The sequence below is a fragment of the Panthera pardus genome, unplaced genomic scaffold, assembly GCF_024362965.1.
Source record: "Panthera pardus isolate Hobbes unplaced genomic scaffold, ASM2436296v1 HiC_scaffold_8, whole genome shotgun sequence".
Lineage (NCBI taxonomy): Eukaryota > Metazoa > Chordata > Mammalia > Carnivora > Felidae > Panthera > Panthera pardus.
In genome coordinates, this window is record NW_026527013.1 from 95,761,004 (window position 1) to 95,786,895 (window position 25,892).

At 39.8% G+C, this 25,892-nt stretch overlaps 1 protein-coding gene across 3 annotated transcripts in view; it reads right to left on the bottom strand.

The window, feature by feature from the left end:
- The window catches only part of CDK6 (cyclin dependent kinase 6), a 251,663-nt gene that overhangs the window by 47,752 nt on the left and 178,019 nt on the right, over positions 1 to 25,892 (bottom strand). For all 3 annotated transcript variants that reach the window (XM_019443315.2, XM_019443314.2, XM_053897582.1), the window contains exon 5: positions 20,353 to 20,462. In XM_019443315.2, the coding sequence (XP_019298860.1) occupies positions 20,353 to 20,462 (110 nt within the window). The remainder of the gene's footprint in view (positions 1 to 20,352; positions 20,463 to 25,892) is intronic.

The following is a 25,892-nucleotide window of genomic DNA, read 5'->3' on the forward strand; positions in this document are numbered from 1 at the left end:
GGGGAGAAAGAGAGAGGCAGACACAGAATCTGAAGCAGGTTCCAGGCTCCAAGCTGTCAGCACAAAGCCTGACACAAGGCTCGAACCCATGAACCGTGAGATCATGACCTGAGCTGAAGTAGGATGCTTAACCAACTGAGACATCCAGGTGCCCCTGCCTTCACTTATTTAAGATAACTCACCTGAGTATAAGGGTCTTGGGCGCAGACTCCCCCCGACAAAGCTATAGATTTTTCTCTAATCTCTTGTGCCTTTTAAAGGTTAAATAAAAGAGAAGTTTGAAGGCAGCCCAACTTTCCTACCTTTTTGTATAACTGTCAAATAAATTAGTTTGTTCTTTGTAGGCTTTTCCCTTTCTCCATGCAGTTCAGACATTCGCCAGATGTGCTCTGTGACAGCCTTTGTGGCAGATTCCGTGGGTTGCCTCCTTAGTATCCATTTTTCCCTTTCACCTTGTAAGAGAACTTGATGTTCTTCAGACCACCATCTATCTGGTCAACAGAATCCATTCCTCTGGTCTCAGTCCTTGGTTCAAGTGCAGGCATAGACCATAAGCAGTCCTAAGGATAAATTTTGCACTTTTCTTTGGAGCCCTGGTCCAGAAGAATGTGTTCTTTGTCTGAGTGTCCTGGTGTGCAGGTGTGAAAACTGGAACCGCTATAACCACTTTGCCATGTGGGAAGACAGTCTTCTAAGATGCCAAGACATAGACAAGGGAATCTTAGAGAAATGGAGCTGCAGCCTCTGGATTAAGCCAACCCTGAAGCTCACCTATCTCTGGAATCACCATTCATGTGAACTAATAAATTCCTTACTCTTTAGTCGATCCAAATGGAATTTTCTGTACTCACAGCCCTGAGCACCCAAACTACTAGGGTCTCTTTTTCAATGACTTCCATCCAAATATTCTGAGACCTTTTAATCCACATACCCAAGTCCTGTCTCTGTTCAGGAACACATTTCTATAATTATGTTTTTGATTACTGCATTTCAAGGCCATCAATTTTTTTTCTTTTTTTTTAAATATTTATTTATTTCTGACAGAAAGAGAGAGAGAGAGAGAGAGAGAGAGCATGCGCGTGTGAGCGAGCGGGAGAGGGGCAGAAAGAGAGGGAGACGCAGAATCTTTAGCAGGCTCCAGGCTCTGAGCTGTCAGCACAGAGCCCAATGCAGGGCTCGGACTCATGAGCTGTGATGTGAGATTATGACCTGAGCTGAAGCCGATGCTTAACCAACTGAGTCACCTAAGTGCCCCAAGGCCATCAATTTCTTAAACCAGAGTTCCATTCTCTATCCTTCATATTTGTTATTTTCTTACCATTTCAAACCTTTTGTTCTTTTCCTCAGCATTCTGTGACAATGTCTCAATACTGTCCTTTAAATCAATGATTCAATTTCCTATAGTATTAATTCTACTTCTTACTCCCTCTGACCAGATTTTAATTGTGCCACTGTACTGGGTTTCCTCACAATTCCACATCTCATCCACTTCCCTTTCCATCTTAGTTTGCTATTTTTACATTTCAAAATGTTCAATTCTTGCGGCCTTTGTTTGTTTTGGAGAGTGTGTCTTCTAGTATTCTTTCAATTAGTCTACTAATTTTTAGAAAATTTCTTCTGATTTCACTAATCTTTTCAGTTTTATATCTTTTACTTAGGCTTCTGGATAATGTTACTTCTCTTGATCAGTAGTATTTTTTCAAAAGTCATAAGAATTTTATTCTTTTAGTTGGCTTGGTTTTCTCATTCTTCAAAGAGGGTCAATCAATCCAGACAAGTTGCAGGCAACAAAATGTAGACATTATTTTGAATGCATTATGTAAATACTGAGTACTCTCTGAGTAGCTCTTAGATTAATTTTAAAAATGTTTTAAAGTTTGCATGTTTATTTGATGAGAGAGAGAATGCATGAGCAGGTGAGGGTCAGAGAGACAGAATCCCAAGCAGGCTCCATGCTCTCAGCATGGAGCCCAACATGGTGCTCAATCTCGTGAACTGTGAGATCGTAACCTGAGCCAAAATCCAAAGTCAGATGCTTAACCGACTGAGCCACCCAGGCATCCCAGCTCTTAGCTCCATTTTTAACATCTACCATGTTTCATCTAATATTGCTCTCACGTGTCTACCTCCTAAATATCCCATTCTTCTCAGCTCCCCTGTTCCCTTTTTGCATCTGTTTTTCTGGTATATACACTCATATGTGCAAAAGAAAGAGATATACCATGCTGATGGCAGAGGGGAGGTAACACACAGTGGAGATCTCAACAGAAACAGTGGTGGGAACAGCTGACCATTTTCTGAATTGGAGTCAACCTGTGTTTCTGAAACAAGGGAAGGAGGGAGAGGAAAAAAGGTCTATCTAACAATTTTTAGGTGCACATAACAAACCCGAGTCACCAAATGGGTATCTATCTATCTATCTATCTATCTATCTATCTATCTATCTTCCTACCTACCGTATCCAGTAGGCTCCAGCCCAGCACAGAGCCCAATGTGGGGCCTGAACTAATGACCCTGAGATCAAGACCTGAGCTGAGATCAAGAGTCGAAGGCTTAATTGACTGAGTCACCAAGGTGCCCCCAAATGGGTTTTTAAATCTAGTTCAGGCTAAATGGGATTTTTTCCAAATAATTCTGATAATTATTTCAGTGCCAGTTTTAATTCTGGTGTCAGAAACTGAGAGAGGGGTAGTAGGTATCATTTTAAACTACAAGCTCTTAACATTTTTAATGACTTTTGATTGAGGGCTCACAGAGGCACCACAAGAAGCTGTTAATTTGTAATCCTTAAAAAAAGGTGCCAGTTTAGAGAAAAAATGCGAAATGTCCATATATTCAATTCATTCCCATTTTTAATCAGGTCTATATACCATTTAACTGAGTGTCTTCCAAATTAACTTTACTGCATGCTGATACCTGTAGAATCCAATAGGACTCTGAGCAGCCAAACACAGAGCAACTGGCTTCCAAATTACTTCTGAATATCAAAATATTAGTATGTTATGTGATTATTAAATGGTTGGGCAACATAGCACAAACAAATTTGGCAGCCTCCTGATGCTTGATTCTAAGGTTTTGAATCTTCTCCCAGGTTTTGGACTGAGAATGTCCAGCAAACTAGAACTGTGCCAGCGATAAGAAAAGAACTAGCACTATCCAATTCACCTCACAGTAAAATCTAATTTCCAATGGAAACCTGCTTTTTGAATAGTCCCTTGCAATGGTTTAATTAGCAAGTAAATACAGCCCACACGTCTATAGCTGTCTCTGTGTCACATCTTTCACATATTAAGATTTTGTGAAATGTGTGTAAGAAAACAAGAAAGGATCTAGAAATAATAAACCAGATTCCTGGTTTTATAAAAACACATGGCCGCACATATGCACATACATGTGTACACATATGTGTACACACACACACACACACACACACACACACACACACCCCTAAAGCAGCTGATCACTCTTAGGCCTATCTCTGAGTAGATTCTATCATTTGAAAATGTAATTGAGCCAGCAAAACAGGAGCAATAAACCAGAAACTCAGTACTACCATGTGTTTATCAGAGAAGGATACAGGGAAGGCTGTGTTAAATGCCCTGTGTCTCCCATGGTTAAACTGGGAATGTGAGGGGAGAGAGTGACACAGGGAGAATGGAAGAAAGAAAGAGAGTGAGTCAGAAGAGGAGGACAGAAGTCTGAAGGAAGTAAGAGGAGAAAAGCTGAAAGGAGAAAAATAAGAAAAACTAGGAAACTTCTTTAATTTTTATAAGAAAAATGTCCAATGCTTCTCAGTGAAGCCAAGTTCTGGGTCTTATCAGATGACTAGCTCATCTAGTCACCCTGAGAAGGCCAATGGGAGGCAGAAACTCAGTGTGAAACAATGAAGCATGGGTACCAGATAGACCAGACCACCCCACAGCACTGGGCCACATGGAGTTATGGACAGATTGTCATTACACCCTATCATTTTAGGACAAGACCAAGTAGAATCATTTGTCACATCTTACTATTTGTTCTAATTTGGTGCCTTAATACTGTTCTGTGGAAAACTATTCAGGTATATAGTAAAAGTCTCCCGAATAGAGAGAATTATTGTCTTGTCTAGTAAATATGCAAGATTGTTGTAAAGCCACAAATGTTACATGAAGCTTTGAAGGAATTACCAAGGCCAGACTCGACCCAAATCAGAGGTCCAAACTCCGGCTGAAGTAATTCTGTGAAGGCCTGATACTTTTTATTTTGCAGGGCTGAGAGGCATCTCTTATTCATGGGAGCCAGGGGACAACGAAGACAAGTTTGCCATCAACTGAAGATTAGACTGTTAAGAATTGGCTCCTACTGTATAAAATAGCTACTTTCTCTGCCGCTGTTCTATAATAAGAAGTGGATGGCTTCTGGTCTCAAACCAAATGTTTTTATCCCAAACAATGGCTGAAAGAGGTGACCAGGAAGACCGGAGACTTTATGACCAAGGTAGAACAGAGACTATTAGTGCTAGCAATGCAAGGGCTTCTGAAACAATTCCAGTGAGTAGACTCAGAATGCAAAATCTGAAGTAAATATGCATGGGGTCTGGAAAATAAGAAGACTAAGAAGGAAGGCAATGTGAAGAGAGGGCCACGTTCCAAGTGTTGCCTTGAAGGAAGATCAGAACTCAATACACATTATTCTCCAAGCCTAGGCACTCTGCAGCTCTGCAGAATGACCTTCATGTTGTCTGTCAACTGGAAAAAAAACTAGTCTGCAAAACTGCTGGGGACTTTAATCTTGAGATAATTTTTTTTTTTAAACTGACAAAAGGAGGTTGATTCCTTCCCTATCGCTATACAACTGATAAAAAGGAAACCCACAGTGAATTTTACGGTTGAAGGAGGTCTCTTAAGCTTCAAACCAAGATTAACAACAGTTTTTATAAAATTACCATATTACTTATATTTCACTCTTAATATTATCTTCTTAAAAATTTTTTTTGATGTTTATTTTTGAGAGAGAGACAGACAGACAGACAGACAGAGCACGAGTGGGGGAGGGGCAGAGGGAGAGAAGGATACAGAATCTGAAGCAGGCTCCAGGCTCTGGGCTGTCAGCACAGGGCCTGATGTGGGGCTTGAACCCACAGGCTGTGAGGTCGTGACCTGAGCCACTTAGCCAAATGAGCCACCCAGGCGCCCCCCCCCCCAAAATTTTTTTAATGTTTATTTATTTTTGAGAGAGAAAGAGACAGAGACAGAGAGAAACAGAGCACAAGTGGGGAAAAAAGAGAGGGTGACACAGAATCTGAAGCAAGCTTCAGGCTCTGAGCTGTCAGTACAGAGCCCGACATGGGGCTTGAACTAACAGATCACAAGATCATGACCTGAGCCAAAGTCAGACCCTCAACTGACTGAGCCAGCCAAGTCCCTCTTAATATTACTCTAAAATGCAGGTAGAGAAGGAAGCCAGGGCTTACATGAGAGTATGTATCTTGTTTTAGTCTTGACAATCCTTCTTAATCTTTGAGAAGCTCAATCCTACCTTCCACCTTAAATTTAAACGAGTTTAATAGAAGCTTTTTGGAGGGCAATTTGGTTTAGCTGGCAGAATTTTAAATATGCATGTTATCTGACCCTGTAATTTCACTTCTGGAATTCACCATACAGAAATACTTGGACAAATGTTCCACAAAATAAGCACAAGGATTTTACTGCAAAATTGTTTGCAAGAAGACTAAAAACAACCCCTAAATGTCCATCAATGGGAAACTAAATTATGAAATAAATGAACTGACAGTTATTCAGCAGTTTGAAAATGAGCTAGATATCTATGAACTGACATAACCCATTATAATAAAATAAAGCGAATAAAGCAATGTACAGAAGAGTGTGGTATATAGTGTAAGCCCATCTCTCTGACATAGATTTACAGATGTGCCTGTGTGAGCATGTATATATGCATTTATAAACATACACACTTTTGAATTTGCAATAAAGAAGATCTGGAGGTGTATCCAGGGGATTATTTTGGGGAAGCAGATTTTGGATGAGAGTACAGAAAAGATAATATTCACTTTTTATACTTCTGTACTACTTGGCATTTCTGCAACCATACTATTTTACCTTGTGGTTAAAGATTTTTTTTTCCCTTTTTTTTAAAAAAATTTTTAGCGCTTGTTTTTGAGAGAGAGAGAGAGACAGAGCTTGGGTGGGGGAGGGGCAGAGAGAGAGGGAGACAGAATCTGAAGCAGCTCTGAAGACGCGGGGCTTGAACCCACTGACTGTAAGCTCATAACCTGAGCTGAAGTTGGACGCTTAATCGACTGAGCCACCCAGGCTCCCCTAAAAATTTTTATTTTCTTTTAAATAAAGCTAGCTGGCATCTACATCTCCTAATTTGTTCCTGCACTCAGCAATTCTTGTTTCTGAAAGTGGTATGTGGAGAGATCACAGAGACGGCAAGGCTCCAGGTGCAAGAAATTTTAAAAGAGGACATAGTGGGGAAGATCTGCTGGTGCTGACAAACCACGTGCAGGTTGGCATTCAAGTGCCACCAAGTCAGGGACAAAGGCTAAGCACCTGCATCAACGTCACTTCTCTTAGTTTTACATATGAGGACCCCAACTTTTACAGCCCAAACTAGAAAAGACACAGGAGACAGAAGAAAAAGGAATCTCACTGAGATTCAATGAGTTTAGGAGAGAAGGGCACTGACTCACTTTTTCTCCTCTTGCCAATAAATGGCAGCCTGTTTTTTTCTTTACTTTTCCTTCTATTTGATGGTGTAGATCTGTGCTGTCTAGTATTGTCCAGGTGGCTACTGAGCACTTGACGTGTGGCTCGTCTGAAATGTGAGTGTAAAATACACACTGGAGTCTGAAGACTTATGAGAAAGAATGTAAAATACTCATTCATATTCTTAAATATTCATTACACTGAAATAATATTTTGGATATATTGATTTAAAATAAAATATACTAATAAAACTAATTTTACCTGTTTCTTTTCCCCCCTCTTAACGAGGCTCCTAAAAATTTTGACTTACGCCGTGGCTCACGTTGTATTTCTATCGGACAGAGCTGCTTTAGAGCTTTTTGGATGGGATATCTATATATTCAAATATTTAGGAAAAGGAAGAGCAGGGTGGAGAGGGAGGAACGAATGCACGCGCACACACACACACAAACCGTTATAATGCTACTCTCTATTATTTGATGTCTCTCTAATATTCAGTGTTGCTTGTTATAATTCAGTGTACCTGTTATAGGTCTTCAGCTGTGAGTTCAAGTTCTGCCAATGACCAGATGTGGATCCTGGGGCTGGTCACTTGGGGAGATTAAACTGTAGAATACATGTCAAGTGCTCAGGACCACATGCAAGGGTATGTAATAAACTCTGTCAACAAATGTTAGCTGTTCCAGACATGGTCAAGGGTTCCAGAAATGACCAAGTCATGCTTCTACTCAGAAGCAAAGAATATCAGAGTTAGAATGAATCTTGGCCATTATCCACTGCTGTGTTTTAAAATTCTTGTCAATCTCAAGAGCCCAATATATAAAAAAGATGAAGTGAGGCTGCTCTGAATAAAACGGAGTGTGGGAGCAAGAAAGGATGGTAGTTCCTGAGCTAGGCAGAGGAGTTTGGACACCATGGCTATTGCGTCTTTTCGTGGCCTCTCCATTTTACAGATAAAGACACTGAACTCCAGGCTGATGGCTTGCCTTTAGTCACAGAGCTGGCAGGGCAGGGACAAAACAGGACTAAGTATCTGGTTCCTAAGAAAGAATACGGCTCTGCATCACATTATTACTGTAGTTGTGGTGGACGACGTAAGTGTGCAGGAAGAAAGTGGCTGAGAAAAGTGCCATGAGACAGGTGCACACAGGGTGCTGAGGAGTCATGGAGGTGGGGGGAGTGCGGCAGGTCTCCTTCTGAAGAAGTAGCCTCTAGGTTTAGCTCTGGAAAATGAAAGGGGGCAGGTGGGCACCCAGGTCAAGAGAATCACATGGGTTCTAAGGAGGAAAATCATGATGTGTATTTTGGGGTCAAAAGGTAGGTTGCTTTCACTAACCTGTAAGTTACATCTTGGACAGGAATATGTGCTGAGGCCAGAATAAAGTTGGGGGCTTCTTTAGAAGGTCTTGAGAGCCAAAGATCCTACACCAGTTTTAACAGGTTTTTGTAAAGGGGTGACAATGGAAAGACCGATTTATCCTGAATCCATGAACAGGCAGGAGACAGGAAAGCAGGCTGGCAGGTTAGTGCTTTAGGTTGACTGTCAAGGCCCAAACTGAGGTGACAGAAGTCATGATACAAAGAGGCAAGATCTGACTGACCCTGTGGAGACGGGAACCACAGGGCTTGGAAATATGAGAAGGATGAGGAGGATCCCAAAGTGACTTTGAGGACCCAGCTGGGTAACTGTGAGGATGTTGGTTCCATTAACAGGAAAAATGATGGCAAGAGGAATTGCTGGTGTGGGGGGTCTGGTGAAGGCAAGGTGTCTGTGAGATGGTTGGCAGACAGTCCATCAGGGAACAGGAACGTGGCTCTGGAGCCCATCTGCATCTTATCTAGACAGAAAGTCTTTGGGAACATCTAGGTTTGGAAGAGAAAGATGAAGAAGAGCCGGTAAAGAAGACAAAGGCAGAGGTACCTTGTAGTGTGCTCTTCACCAACAGCAAGGACAGGGAGGGTTTAATGGGACAAATGGTCATGGGATTCAGATGCTGAAGACACCAAGCAAGATGAGGATGGAGAGATGGTTCGTATCAACTCAGAAGGCAGCAGATGCATCGCTAGGAGGATTGTGCAGTCAGATAAGCCTGGCTTCAGAGCATCTCCTCAGCATTTATTAGCTGTGGGATTCTGTACTACTTTATCTTCTCAGGCCTCAGTTTTCTTACCTGTAAAGTGGGGGACAACAGTATCCCGTGAAGTTACTCTGAGATGTTAAGAAATCATATATTTTAAGGCCCTTAGTATAGTGTTTAGCTCATAGCAAGTTCCTAATAAATATTATCTGTTATTTTTATCACTGGAAAGATTTAGGGAATGGCAAATGGTAAAGAGGTGGCGGCTGCATGTAGAGACTCTGTTCTTTTTAGAAGTTTGGCCATGAAAGGAAGGAGAAAGACTGAGGGCACAGAAAGGGGGAGTGAGGTCTTTTCTAGGATGGAGCCGTGAGAGCTAGTAGACAGGGAGACTCTGGAGCAGAAAATCAGAAGGGATGATGGATGGTGGGGAGAGTCCAGAAGCAGGGTAGGATCAAGAACATAAGATGAAGGGCTTGTCTTATAAGGAAGAAGAATGCAACCTTCTTGCAAACGGGAGAGAAGAAGGAGAGAGGGCGAGGATAAGGAGAGATATTTTGGGTTGAAAGAAGGGGCACAGAGGAGCTCACTTTGGATAGCCTCACTCATCTCAATGAAGTGGAGACATGGCTGAATGTTGGTTTGGGACTATGGGAACGGACTGGGTTTAAAGACTAGAGGGGTTCGGAGGGTAAGAAATTGTGCATGGAACCAGGTCTGAGACTATGGATCCAGAGGACAGGAGATGTGGCCACCAAAAGCTCAGATGGCAAGTGTTGGAAAGCTTGTGTGCTCTAGTTGCCCTTGATCCTGTCTGTAAGCCGGGCTTTATTTTACATGGTGGAACACTTGGATGATGACGCCTAAGGTGCAGTGCCCATGAGGAGTGAGCAAAGGACACAAGTACATCAGAAGGTCCTGAATGCTTAAGTACAGGCTGGGGGACAGGGAGAGAGGGTAAGCTGAGTGATGTGAGCGAACTCAGTCAGGACCCTCAATCTGCTGTTTCCTTCTACATGCAAAACACTTCCATTGGTAACAGTTCTTACCTCAGCGTAGCTCTGAAAAAGCTACTATGCTTCAAGAAAGCTTTATGCTTAAAAAAAACCAAAACCAAATCACTGGTCCTGTATGTGACAGGTGATATAATTAAGATGGGGGAGGGGGAGGAGGAGAGGATGGCAAAAAGGAGATGAGAGAATAATGGCAGAATATTGCCCTCAGGAGCAGATGCCCAAGAACATTCCAGTTCTATTCTGAGGGAAGAGAGCATTGACAGAAAATGCCCTGGAGAAGGAGACTGTGAGGAAATTTCAGCGAAGTGGGGCAACCTGTGGCTCAGAACAGGGATTCCAAGGGACAGAGTAGAAAGGATGAGTAGAAGTTGTGAGAGCCAGAGAAGGGGGAAGCAGCTGCTCAGAACAGGGATGAGACCAGGGACACATGGGTGGCTCAGTCGGTTAAGTATCCGACTCGATCTCAGCTCAGGTCATGGTCTCGCGGTTCATGAGTTCAAGCCCCATGTGGGGCTCTGCAATGACAGTGTGGAGCCTGCTTGGGATTCTCTCTCTTTCCCTCTCTCTCTGCCCCTCCTGCTCTCTCTCTCTCTCTCTCTCTCTCTCTCTCAAAATAAATAAATAAACTTAAAAAATAAAAAAGAATAGGGATGAGACCACGGGGAGAAGTCACAGAGCAGTAATTGTCAGTAAAAGGGAAGCAATGACTCGGGCAGTTGGAGGGAAGGACAGGATGACAGAATGGCAGAAGAATACTATAAAGATAAAATCCAGTTTGCAGAGAAGACCACAGAACAGGCAGACCCAGGGTGCCAGACTCAAGTGGCTGTGGGTTGGGATGCCCAAGTGCCGCAGAGCTGTCCCGACAGGGAAAGGCCATGGCTTAAGGCAGCATCTCGATATGCATCGTGAAAACGAATGCATTTTTCAAATTCATGTTAAAGTAAAACACATATTAAGAATAAGAGAAATCAACACTGATTACATTAATGGTGCTCCTTTGTTATTAGAACTACCTTTTATGCATTATTCAACCAAGATCAGTTCTTTTCCTAAGTACCATTGTGGGTATTTCCTTACTCAAGAAAAGGCTTCTTTAAAGTTCTTCCCACTTGGTTGGTTGGTTCTTTAAAGAAAAATAAATACATAAATAAAAGGGCCTAGGAAAGCACCCAAGAAGAGATAAGAAATCTCAAGGTCCAGCTAAGTGCCCTGGTTTCCACACACGTGTTCTGACCTAACCTGAGGTAATGGGTTTCCACTTACAGGCTACAGCTTGCCTTCTGGTGCCTTGTTATTCAGGTCAGCCCTTAATTAAGGACCGCATTTTACTGATGTCACTAAGGAGAGAGCATTCAAATATGGGGAACCACCAACACAGTAACCAATGGGAAAACTGGCAAGGCACTCAGTGACATTTTAAAGACATCTGTTCACAGACCACTCAGCCACAAAAGACAGTTTCACTGTCTGTTTCTCAGCTACTGGGTATTTAATTCATAGAAATCAATGACGACAAGCCTAGAGAGGCCACCATACATGGGATAATATAACCATGAAGCCTTGTTTGTTTCCTTCCAACAGTGACTGTATTTATTATATTCTTCCTAATAGCATTTGGCATTTCTTAGCTAGGCATCAGTAGAGTTGGCAACTGAGAACTTCTAAGAATTACTATCTGCTTACCACAATCTCCATATTCAAAGAACTAGTTTTAGAATTAGTTTTTTTTCGAACGTGCATTTTCTTTTTATGACTTTGCTATAACCTGGAAAACCCCATAACCTTCAAACCACAGACAATAGTTCTGATCAGGATCACAAGATAACCTGGATAGTTAGCAATTGTGAATTTAATTTGCTATAACGTTAAAAATCAATCTATCTCATCCATCCATCCTATCCCATCTCGTCCCATCCTTCAGCCTGGCTAGCTGACCAAATTCCTAATACTGTTTTTTAGTATTAGAAGGTAACTCAATGTGGAGTACAGATGGACTACCCATAGACAAAGAGCTAAAGGAGGATAAAAAAAACTTCAACTCTCATCCATTTTGTAAAATGCTGCTGTAAGTCATTGGGGCAATTATTAAACCCAGATGATATTGATAGATAGTATTAAAACTCTCTGGCAACTCATTTTTTTTTTTTTTTTTTTTTATGAGAGAGAGAGAGCATGCATGTACAAGTGGGGATGGGCAAAGGGAGAGAATCTTAAGGGGGCTCCATGCATGCTCAACGTGGAGCCCGACGCAGGGCTCGTTCTCAAGACCATGAGATCATGACCTGAGCCGAAAATCAAGTTGGTAACTTAAACAATTAAGCTACACAGGCGTCCCTCTCTGGCAACTCTTAATAATATCACAGAGAATTGGCCAACTTTTCTAAGACAGGAGAGACTGGAAATCAAAGGTATTAAATGCATGGTTTGCTTCTTGACCTTCTAAAATGTCATTGCTGCTACACTGTAATAATGCATAAAACATTCCAGATAAAAATATAACCTAATAGGTGAAGCAACAGCAAGGGCAGAAACATGACAGAGTGAAAAACAATCAAACGTTATACAGTCAGGCAGACTTGGGTTCAAATTTGGCTCTGCCATTTAAGAGCTGTGTGCCCATGGACAATTATTTACTCTCCTTGCAGGAGACTTTGGCCTGTCATCTGGAAACTGGATAATAGTCCTCAGAATGTGGGTTTAGTGAGATAATGTGTGTGAAGGGCCTGGCCCTGTGTCTGTCACATGACAGACAAATGTCACCTCCCTTTGTTTCTTATTTTTCTCCTTAGGTTTTATGGAGAATGGTGAGCCTTCCTAATACATAAATGATTATTCCTCAATAATTTTATTTAAACAACTAGGATGTGACCTCTAAGTAAGGTTAATCCTGACTTCTGGCCTTCCACTAAGAAATCTCTTTCCCTCTCTGGAAACACTCTTCTCATTATACCTATTCACAGAACCCTATGCTTCTTCATAGCATTTACCTGGCTCTGGCTAATTAACTAATCATGCACGCAATGCCTCTCTTCCCCACTAGAATTTAATTTATCTCTCTAGAAAAGGGTCTTGCATATAGTAGCCACGCAGTAAGTTACTTGTAGATTAAATGAAATGCTTGTTAAAAGGTTTCCAACATGTGACATAGACCACTGGTGACATGTGAGAGAGATGATTTTAGGGGTTGAACATGGACTACGTTTCTCAATAATTTTAATGGTTATATATCTATTTGAGTGTGTACTAGACACATAAATAACTGGTTCATCAAATCTGTGATTTTATATATTTTTACTTAGGATGAGGCTAACAAAAGTAAATTGTCTAGAAAATATAAAAAAGAACCAACTAGGGGTGCCTGGGTGGCTCAGTTGGTTGAGTGTTTGACTCTTGATTTTGGCTCAGGACACAATCCCAGGGTCATGGGATTGAGCCCCACATTGGGCTCCATGCTGAGTGTGGAGCCTGCTTGAAATTCTCTCTCTCTCTCTCTCTCTCTCTCTCTCTCTCTCTCTCTCTCTCTCCCCCCCCCCCCCCACTTCTGGCCCTCTCCCCTGCATGTGTGCGTGCTCTCTCTCTCTCTCAAAATAAAATTAAAAATTAAAAAAAAAAAGAGAACCAATCAGAGCTGAAGAATACAATAACTGAAATGAAAAATACACTAGAGGGAATCAATAGCGGGTTAGAGGTTCCCAGAAGAACGGGATCAGTGATCTGGAAGACAATGTAAGTAGAAATCACCCAACTGAAATAGGAAAAAGGAAAAAAGAATGAAAAAAAAATTGAGGATAGTTTAAGAGATCTCTGGGACACTAATATTTGATATTTTGTGGATCCTAGAAGGAGAAGAGAGACAGAAAGGTACAGAAAACCTATTTGAAAAAAAAATGGCTAAAAACTTCCCTAACCCGGTGAAAGAAAAGACATCCAAGTCCAGGAATCATATGGAATCCCAAATAAGATAAACTCAAAGAGATCCACACCAAGACACATTATAATTAAAGTGTCAACAGTTGAAGATAGAGACTCTTAAAAGCAGCAAGAGAGAAACCACTAGTTACAAACATGGGAACCCCCATAAGGCTATCATCTGATTTTTCAGCAGAAACTTTACAGGCCAGAAGGGACTGGCAGGATATATTCAAAGCGTTGAAAGGGAAAAATTTATAACCAGGAATACTCTACCTATCATGGTAATTATTCAGAATAGGAGAGGTAGAGAGTTTTGCAGACAAGCAAAAGCTAAAGGAGTTTATCAGCACCAAACTAACCTTACAAGAAATCTTCAAGAGATTTCTTTAAATGGAAAAGAGGGGTGACTGGGTGGCTCAGTAGGTTGAGCATCCTACTCTTGATTTCATCTCAGGTCAGGATCCCAGGGTTGTGGGATTCAGCCCTGCAGTGGACGGCTCTGCACTGAGTGTGGAGCCTGCTTAAGATTTTCTCTTTCGCTCTGCCTCTCGCCCCTGCTTGCACACTCTCTATAAAATAAAAAAAAAGGGGGTGGGGCACCTGGGTGGCTCAGTTGGTTAAGTGGCCAACTCTTGATTTCGGCAGAGATTATGATCTCACAGTTTGTGAGATCAAGCCCCACCTCAGGCTTTGTGTTGACTGTGCAGAGCCCAGATGGGATTCTCTCTCTTTCTCTGCCCCTCCCATTTGCATGAGCACATCTGCGTGCACTCCCTCTCTCAAAAATAAACTTAAAAAATTTTTTTTCTTAAATGGAGAAGAAAATGCCATAACTAGAAAGGAGAAAATTATGAAAGAAAAAAAAAATCTCACCGGTAACGGTAAATTTATAGTAAAGGTAGTAGATTATCTACCACATAGCTAGTATGAAGGTTAAAAGGCGAAAATAGTAAAATCATCTAGACCTATGATAATCAGTCAAGGAATACACAAAATAGTATATAATAGTGTCAAAAACATAAAACATGGATGGAAGGGAGTAAAAATGTAGTGGTTTTAGCATGTGTGTGAAAATAGGAAACGATCCACCTAAAATAGACTGCTATATGTATATATAGAATATTATATATGAACCTCATGGTAACCACAAACCAAATACCTCTGACAGACATGCAAAAATAAAGAGAAAGAAATACAAAACATAACACTGAGGAGAGTCACCAAGTCACAAGGGAAGAGAAAAAAATTAGAAGGAACAGAGAACTATAAAAAGAACCTGAAAACAATCAATAAAATGGCAATAATTACCTATCCATCAATAAATACTCTAAAAGTAAATGGACTAAATGCTCCAATAGAAAGGCAGAGTGGCTGAATGGATAAAAAAAAACAAGACCTATTTATATGTCGACTATAAGAGACTCATTTCAGATCTAAAGACACACAGACTGAAAATGAAGGGATGGAAAAAGATATCCCAGGCAAATTGGAATGAAAAGAAAGCTAAAGTAGCAATATTCGTATCAGAAAAAAACAGGCTTTAAAACAAAGACTGTAACAAGAGACAAAGAAAAACATTTTATAATCATAAAGGGATCAGTCCAATAAGAAGATATAACACATATATGTACACACCCAACATGGGGCACCTAAACATATAAAGCAAATATTAGCAAATATAAAGGGAGAAACTGACAGTTACACAGTAATAGCAGGGGACTACTTTAACACTCCACTTTATACCAATGGATAGATCATTTAGACAGAAAATCAATAAGGAAACATTAGCCTAAATGACATCTTACAGCAGATGAACTGAACAGATATTTACAGAACATAACATCCAAAAGCAACAGAATTTACATTCTTTTCAAGTGTACACGGAACATTATCCAGGATAGATCACATGTTAAGACATAAAACAAGTCTTAATAAATTTAAGGATTAAAATCATATATGGCGTCTTTCAAAGCACGATGGTATGAAACTAAAAATCAATTACAAGAAAACTAGAAAAACCACAAACATATGGAGACTAAACAACATGCTACTAAACAACCTAAGGGTCAATGAAAAAATCAAAGAGGAAATCAAATGAAATATAAAGACAACAGTCCAAAATCTATGAGACACAGCAAAAGCAGTTCCAAGACCGAATTTTACAGTAATACAAGTCTACCTCAAGAAACAGGAAAAATCTCAAATAAGCAATTTAACTTTATACCTAAAGGAATAGAAGAACAAACCTAAAGTTAGTAGAAGAAAGATAATAATAAGAGAGGAGAAATGAATGCAATATAGGCAAATCTTGGAGATACCGTGGCTTTAGTTCCGGACCACCATAATAAAATATTAGTAAAGTGAACCAAATGAATTTTTTGGTTTCCCAGTGCATAAAAAAGTTATGTTTAACATTACCCTCTTGTCTATTAAGTATGCAATAGCATTATGTCTAAAAACACAATGTATATACATTAATTAAAAATACTTTATTGCTAATAAATGTTAATCATCATCTGAGTTTCCAGTGAGTCCTAATCACAGATCATCATAACAAATATGATAATAATTAAAATGCTTGAAATATTACAAGAATTACCAAAATGTAACACAGAGACATGAAGTAAGCAAATGCTGTTGGAAAAATGGTGCTGACAGACTTGTTTGGGGCAGGACACAAACCTTAATTTGTTAAAAAAAAAAAAAAAAGCATCTGCAAAGCACAATAAAATGAGGTATGCCTGGAGTTAATAATACATAACAACTTCGTATGGTGACAGATAGGATCTAGATTTAATGTGGCGATTGATCTGTAATGTATACGAATGTTGAATCACTATGTTGTACACCTGAAACTAACATAATATTGTATGTCAATTATACTCCAATTAAAAAAAAAAAGGTAAATTGTTTAGGTTAAAAAATTAAGTAAGTATAGTTGTCCCGAGGATATGGCAAAAATCATGAAAGTGTTAAAAAAGATGACAAAATTTGGGAAATACTGCCATAATAACAAGTAGGAACCCAGAGTGGACACATGCCAGGATTCTCTGATTTAGAGTTAGCCTAAGGTAATGAGGGAGTCTGCTTTCAGAATCTATGGCTTGTAAATTCTCAGCTGGACACTGCAATAGGTGTGTCAAGATGGACTCAGGAATCAAGACAGAATCAGGACCAGCTGGGGACTGGACCACAGAACTCATCTGACATAAGTAAGAAGCGGGCACAATCAGATTATCTTGGTATTATCATAGGAAATACCAAACAAGAACAGAGTAGGAACAAAGGTCAGATCCTACGGCCATATTCAAGGTCAAAGCCAAAGCAGGAACTACTTAGGAGACAGGGCACCCACCCTGTGAATGGTGTGTACTAAGCCTGGATTCATTCTCCTTCGTCCACATGGGCCTGGATTCTGATATTGCTTCCTCCTTCAGGCAATTAATTCTCAATTTACTACCTCTATGCAAAGCTCCAAGAGACAGAGTACTTTCTTTTGTGCACATCTAAAAAGCCAACGGGTCTCTACTCATCATCTCACTTTCCTAGTAAACTGAAGCAGACTGTTGCTGCCATCATGAAAGCAGCGTTTCCCTAAGCCTCCAACATTGAGTCCCCCTTCCCAGACTCCATGCTGGGGTGAAGAGACGGGTATCCCTGTCATGTTGGATTGGAAGAGAGAATGAGTTTTTCCGTAGAAAAAAAATGTTATAAATGGAAAATAGGTTTTGATGAATTAGTAGAAATAATGTTTCATATATATCCCAGGTTATATAGGATTCTGCAAGCTAGACTGGGAACCAGATTAGCAATTATGTCACCACTTCAGTGGGAAAGTGCTTTAATGCTATAAAATGAAAATTCAGGTTACAACCGTTGCATAGGTAGCAACTAGCTTAGAAATACAGCAAATTCCTTACTAGTGAATGCTTAACACTACATATCTTAAATTTTATCTTTCTTTTAACATCTTTCAGAAAAATAATGGTTTTATCATCAATAGTGGCTGGTATTCAAGTCTTGTACTATTGAAAAAAAACCGATCAGGGGTGCCTAGCCGGCTCAGTTGGTTAAGCGTCCAACTCGTTTTTTGTTTTTGTTTTGTTTTGTTTTTAAATCTTTATTCACTTTTGAGAGAGAGAGACAGAGTGTGAGTGGGGGAGGAACAGAGAGAGAGGGAGACACAGAATCCAAAGCAGGCTGCAGGCTCTGAGCTGTCAGCACAGACCCCGGCACAGGGCTTGACTCAAGAACGGAGAAATCATGACCTGAGCCAAAGTCGGACGCTTAACCACCTGAGCCACCCAGGTGCCCCTAAGCATCCAACTCTTGATCTCAGGTCAAGTCTTGATCTCAGGGTTGTGAGTTCAAGTCCAATACTGGGCTCCACACTGGGCATGAAGCCTACTTAAAAACAAACAGTCCCCCCCAAAACAAAACCCCCAAAACTGATCACTCTCCCCCTTATTACAAAAGCAGGATCAATCTTTATATCTGAGGACAATTCCGGACATATCAATGTAATTTTAACAGACATTTCTCTAATCAGCTCTTAGGTGAACGAAGTTATTTATGGGATGAACTAGAATGCCTGCTTGTCTCCCACCTTGCCATACTGACAGTAAATTATTTCCTGTTCTGACCATAATGCTTTAACCCAATGTTTTCTACACTTGTCTGATGAAAAGAATTTTACATGAGGTACTTTTAAAAACAAGAATGCCTGGCCCCAGCCTAGTTATGAATCAGAATCTCTAAGGGAGAGGTCTGGGAATTGCACATCTACATTGCTCATCCCTGGTGATCTTGTCATCCAACCCCGTGGTCCTTACCCTGGAGGGTGAATTAGACTAGCCAGGAGGGCTGGTGAAAACACAAGTTGCTGAGCCCCAGCCCAAGAGCCTCTGATCCAGTGGGCTGGGGTAGGGATGGGGGGAGCTGGGAATCTGCATTTCTACCAAGGTCCTTAGTGATGCTGATGCCTTAGGTCCAAGGACTACACTTCCAAACCACTTATTTAGCTTGTTTGGTAAACATTGCAGCTGAATTCAATATTACTTATTTTCTTCCTTCCTTGGTAGAAAAACTACATTGGATTAAAACTCACAAGACTTCATTTGGAATAATACCCTTGCTACTTTTTAGCTGCTTGATGTTAGACAAATGAATTTATCACTGCATCTCAATTATCTTTTTTTTAAATTAATTAGTTTATTTATTTATTTAGAGAGCATGTGCTCAGGAGAGGGCCAGAGAGAGAGAATCCCAAGCAGGCTTTGGGCTGTCAGGGCAGGCTCTGGGCTGTCAGGGTAAAGCCCAAGGTGAGGCTCGATCTCACGAACAAAGAGATCATGACCTGAGCCAAAATCAAGAGTCAGCCGCTTAACGCACTGAGCCACCCAGGTGCCTCTCAGTTATCTTTGATAAGGAAGCATAAAAAGGTAACAGAAGGGAAGAAGTTTGGTCCTGTACTTGGCATACAGTAGGCCTGCATCAAACATCTATGTACTTTGATTTCTTTGGCATGATCCCTTCCTGTGAGCAATATACAAAAATGCTGAATTCTAAAAATAGGTCCCCAAATTTATTACATGCACTAAAACTTAATTTGGTTAAAACAGAAGAAGAGTCAAGCACTTCTCTTCCTTGTGAGCTATCATGTAGCCAACACTCTGAACATAACATGCGCAACGGGAATATACTCAGCTTCCCAACTCACGTTTCCCAGGGACATAGGGAAATGAAAATAGAAAACAAGGAGTCATTAGATTATGATTAGGTTCTCTGCTTAATTTTGATTTGCTGAATTTCGTGCCTGGGAATGGATTATTTTCCCGGCAGATCTTTGTTGTATTGTTTGGCTACTTGTTGTGACCTGAAAATCAAATGAATCATAGACTCTCAGAATCAGAGGGCTCTGGAGGTCATCTAGCCCATCCACCCACTCCAAGAATGCCACTGCAAACACTTCCAATGTGTGGTGGTCCAGTTTCTTCTTGAATACCCAGTGAGGATACACCACTTTCAGTGACCCCAATCGTCTCTTCAGGGGACTGCCTAACATTAGATTTTCCCACTTCTGTGCAAAAGTCTTTATTTCTGTAATTTCTGTATCTTTGGTCCTTGTCTTGCTCTCTGTGGTGCCTGGGTATGTCTAATCTCTCCTCCATCTGACAGCATTTTCAGTATTCTGAAGCAGTGCTGACATCTTCTTTGCCTATTCCTTTTCAATCTGAACATTCTGTTTAAGCAACTATTCTCACCATCAAAATTTCCATACATTTAACAGCCTTTGTCCTTCTCCTGTGTACAAAGTCCACCGTGAGGATATTTTTACGTCCTATCATCATCAACAAAAATAAGTCATAAGAACAGTGGCATGTTACTTTCCAAACAGAGTTTCTGAGAGCTGGAAGCTAGAGTCATACAAAAGTACACCGTAAGGACTTACACCGTAAGTACACCATAGAGACAGCGTCTCCAGGACAGGCTTTGACATGGTACCCGAAGCAGGTGGATCTGGACCTAGCATGAGCTTACTTGCAACAGAAATGCTTTGCTGTCACTTAAATTACTGAAGACCAAAAAGCCTCTTTCTAAGGAAGACAGAGTGAAACAAAAGGCATCTCTTACTTTCTACGAAACATTTCTGCAAATATGCAGCCAACACTCCAGAGGTCCACGGGGGTGGCGTAGCTGGACTGAAGCAAGACTTCTGGAGCTCTGTACCACAGCGTGACGACCTGCAACGGCAAACAGATCTGAGCGTTACTGAGGAAGATGGCTGGTTGCTTAAACTTCTCATCCTGGCTGGTTTAATGCCAAGATCCAGTTCAGAAAGAGCTCTTAGCCATCATATGGGGACGCTGAGATAGAAGCAATAAACAACTAGGACTCATTACTGACAGGTCAGGAAATGACATCATCCCCACAACCTGGGTTCCCACCTCAGACTTGGGTGTTTCTTACTAGGATGGTAAAATAACTGAATTTCAGAAAGCAAAGCAAAGACTTAAAAAAACACGAATCTTAAAATTGTTCTTTTTGTTAAGGGGCTTAAAAAAACAATACATGGAAAATAAGTGTAGGCAATGATTCTAGATCAATTCCTAGGTCAGTAGTATTGGGAAATCAGAAGATGAGTCCAGTGGTTGCTGGATGTTGACCTTGAAGTATGAAGAGCACCCAGGACAAGTCAAAACTACTCGTATCATGAGACTGTGCAAAATCAAAATAAACCCCCTTCAATGCCGCTCTTTTCAGAAAACAAATAAAAAACAACTTAAGACAGAATGTGTAACTGAATTGTTTATACTATGTGTAAAAAAGCCATCCAGAGTACCGGATTCCCAAATAGGAAGAATCTCCTTTAATACAGAGTAGTGTACAGTAACAGGTGAAACAAACACAACTGTAACTACTTCTGCAAGGCTGGGAGGTAAGGAAACAGATGTATAGGCTTCAGCCTTATACTGTATATAAATACTGTATACAGTATATAGGGGTTCAAGTGCTTCTCTTTTGGGGAGAGCAGATATTCTATGGATGCCTGAAATAAGGTAATATTCTTTACCGTCAGATAAGGAATTCAAGACATAAATCTATTACATAAGCATTTTGTATTATTCAGATTCCTTTTATCCTTATTGTTTTGTTTAATTGTACTTTTGTTGACATCTATCTAAACTTCCTAAAATTCTCCTTTATGTACTTTGATGCTATAGTACTTGGTGCATGAAGAATGCAGTAGCAATTCTCCAAAACACGACAGCCATCTATTTCCTTCTTTCCTGTGGGCATGTGCTGCTCCTCCTATCAAGGGATGGAGTTAAATTCACCTTCCATTGAGGAGTTGGCCTCAGTGATCTGGTCAACTCAACTAACAGAATATATCCGAGGCTACCAAAACTAGGTCAGCAGAAGCCTGGTAGTCGGGGCCTTTTTGAATGCTTACCCTTGAGACACTTCCTCTGGAGCCCAGGTGCCACGCAGTGAGAAGCCCACAAAGATGTTCCACTGTAGAGCCCCAGCTGAGCTCTTGGCTGAAAGCCATGTGAGTGAGCCATCTTGGACATTCCAGTTGGACTGATCCCCCAGACAACTGTGGCCCACCCCTGCCAATGTCACAGTGAGCAAGCAGAATTGCCTAGCTGAGTCCAGTCAACTCACAGGATTAGAAGTGATAATAAAATGACTGTTGTTTTAGGTTTGGGGGGGGGCGGATTATACAGCCATATCTTACTGGAACAAGATTCTTAATTGGTTCCTCCTCTTCCTCTCATTTAACAGGTTTTCCTTTGAATTCACACAAGAGGTCAAATTTTGTATAAGGGATATCTGGTTGATATCTAATGGAGGGATGGTGGTGATGTAATAGAAATTAAAAAAAGGAAGCAGATGGGGTGCCTCGGTGGCTCAGTTGGTTAAGTGTCTGACTTTTGATTTTAGCTTAGGTCATGATCTCATAGTTAAGGAGATCAAGCCCCGCATTGAGGTCTGTGCTGATAGCGTGGAGCCTGCTTGGGATACTCTACCTCCCTCTCTCTCTCTTCTCCACTAATGTGTGTGCTTTCTCTGTCTCTCAAAATAAAATTAATAAACTTTAAAAAAAGGAAGCAAACAAACCTACAATACCATATAGTGTTACTCAGTTATCATTGGCTCTGCTCTATCTTTCCAGCAGTATATCCCATAGTATCTCCATAATCCTTACAGGCTGGTCACATACTAGACCACATCACTGGGTTTCAACCCTGACTGTGCATCAGAAATCATCCATGGGGATTTTAGAAAAACATAGATGTCTGGGCCTTATCTCTGTCACTGAATTAGGTCTCCATGGTGGGGTCCTTGGAGTTCTTCTCTCTCTCTCTCTTTTTTTTAACAAAGTTCTTCGGGTAATACTGATCCTTGGCTAGGTCTGAGCACCACTCAATTATATAGACATTTCCTCCAGCTCCTGCCTCCATGCTTTAGTTGATATTGTTCTGGTCTGGGAAGCATTTCTTCTCTCCACATGTGGAAATTCTATTTATCTTACAAAGCCTGCCTCTGATGCCATCACCTCCCTGAACCCAGTGCCACCTGAAAATCACACCTTGTAACATAGTTCATAATACAGTTTGTTTCAGAGGGCATGGACCCGATTTTATCCATGGTTACATCTGTAAATACCCATCATAATACTGCTCGCATAACAACTGGGGTTTAACAAATACTTAATTAATGATTGAAGGCAATCATTCCTAGAAGATAATTGGGCAAAATTCAATCACCAGTCATTCCTGAGAAAGAAGGCACTTACTCCATTTGCTAAGAAGACCATCCAATTCTGGGCTCTAGTTTTTAATTGCATAAATTATTTCTGCTTTATCAATATTTCCCTGCTTCTCTGATACACTGCAAACAAAAGAGTGGGTGTAAATGGCCCATAAAGTTTCTTCTGCTAGTGGTTTATAAACCTAGTGTACACACCCACCTTCTCACTTCCATTTGAAATAAAGTCTAGCATCATATGGAATGAAAATTTTAATCTGAATATTGCATTATTTTAAGCTGTTCTAAAGAGGCTCTGATTTCTGACTGATTACCCATCCCCAAACTCTTTAGTAGGACTGTTTTCACTTGTAGTACTTTAATCAGTGTACCTATCATGATCATCAAATCAATGTGTAGACAGTTAAAATAACTATACTGATATGTTTAGAAAGTTCCTTTCTATTCCTTTTAAAAATTAGTTACCAGTCAAAATGGATAATGAATTTTTATGAAATATCTTTAAATGTCTATTAATAATGACCATGTGATCATTCTCCTTCATTCTATGAGTGGTATATTAATCACACTAATAGATATCCTAATATTGTACCATCCTTGCCTTTTTGGAGTAAATCACTCCCAATCATGATATATTATTCTTTTCATAGACCCTTACATTCTATCTGTTAATATTTATTTAGAATATTAACTTATATTCATAAGTGAGACTGATCTACAGTTTTATTTTTTGGGTTAATTTTTCATGTTTTGATATTAGAAATGTGCAAGGTTTCTATCCTCTGTATTCTGGAATATTATAAGCAACATCAGAATGATCAGTCTCTTAAAAGGACTCACTCATAAAACCATCTGGGTCAGGATCTTTGTTAGCAGTTACGTATTTAACAATCTTTTGAATTTCTTAAGTCTGTTTAGATTTCAGTCTCTTTTTGAGTCAATTTTGGTAATGATAAAGGATTTCCCCATGAAAACCCTTAATCTGGATTTTAAAATGTATTGGCTTAAATCTGTACATAGTATTTCTTATAATTATTGTAATGTCATTTGTTTCCTCGGTTTTCTGAGAAAGAGAAAATCGAATTTTCTTTCTTAATGTTGTGTAATTTTGTTTTTTCTTCATATCAAGTTTTCCAGGAGCTTAAGTTGTATTATTTATTAAAAACTGACATAGAGCTTTATTTCCCTTTTGGGGGAATAACTGTTTTATTTTATACTTTATTGACTTCCACTTTTATCTTTATAAATTTCCCCATCCTAGTTTCTTTGTTTGCCTTTATTTGTCTATGTCGAAACTTGACTTATTTTCAATTCTAAATAATGATAGAAGATTTACTTATATATTTTTAAGTGGACTTTTCTCATTTTCGTTCTTTAAATAATATATAATTTAACTTTAATTTTCTCTTTAATCCAAGAATAAACTACTTTGAAGAATACATTATGTAGAAAAGTGTTTTAGGGGTGCCCGGGTGGCTCAGTTGGTTAAGTGTCCAACTCTTGGTTTTGGCTCAGATCATGATCTCAATTTCATGAGTTTGAGTCCGAGTAAGACTCTGTGCTGCCGGTGAGAAGCCTGCTTGGGATCCCTCCTCTCTCCTTCTATCTCTGCCCCTCACCTGCTTACTCTCTCTGTCTCTCTCAAAATAAATAAATAAACTAAAAAAAATGCTTTAAAATTTCCATATGGTCAAGTTATTTATTTCTCTTTTTAAAAAATGCTTATTTTTGAGAGAGAGTACACATGCTTGAGTGAGTGGGGGAGGGGCAGAGAGAGAGAAAGACAGAAGATCTGAAGCAGGGGCTGTCAGTGCAGAACCCACGGGGCTCGAACTCAAGAACCGCTGTGACCTCAGTTGAAGTCAGACTCTCAACCTACTGGGTGCCCCTATGGTTATTTTTTAATTGTTGGAATCTTAGGTTTACAAATCCATGGTCAGAGAATGTAACCTGTACAATTTCTACTTGAAAGAATTTATTATTGCTTTCTGAAGGACTATGTGCATACCTGGATTTTGTATCATAGGGTATCAGAAGAGCAATTCTCTTAAGTCTGAGGTTCTTTATTAATAAGACTTTGTCTCATACAGATCCTTATATTTTTCTATACTTTGTCAAACTCTGGAAGAGAATTGAGTTTTTGTTTTTTTTCCCCCGCAGAATCTCCTTGTATTTCTAAGGGATTCTGCCCTATACATATTGGCCTTATATTCTGGTAAATAAAATTTATGACAACAAAAATATTATTAGGATAATAATAATTTAGCTGATGGTAGACATAAGATATAAAATAAATACATAAATCTTAATAAGTCAGTTACAAAATATAATGTAAAAAGTATCCTATTCACAATAGTAACAAAAAAACACTGAAGAATTTAAAAAAAAGAAAAATCTATATAAATAAAATGATATACTATTGTTGAAGAACTTAAAAACTAAATAAATGATGAGACAGACCATGACTAGGATGGGGAAAAAGTCATACTATAAAAAAAAATTGTCCTTCCTATATTAACATGAAAGTTTAAGGCAATGCAATGATTTGTGGGAGGAATTTAACTTTGACAATACACGGCCTCTGGCAGAATAATGCTTAAAAAAGAGCTAAAACTAGTTTTGAGAAATAAGGGTGAGGAGAATTTGCAAATATATTCTAAGGTATGGAAATGAAAACAGTAGGTGCTAACAGGTTAAAAAAAAGAATGAAGTCCAGAAAGAGACTGATCTATTTATGGAGTTTAACACTCTTATTAGAGGTGCTGAATTTCATCTTAGTTAGAAAATATACTTCAACATTTGAAATCAAGACAACTGGCCATCCATTTGGAAGAAAGTAAGTTTGATCCCTACTTTACACCATGTATAAGGAGAAATGGTATATACATAGAACACCT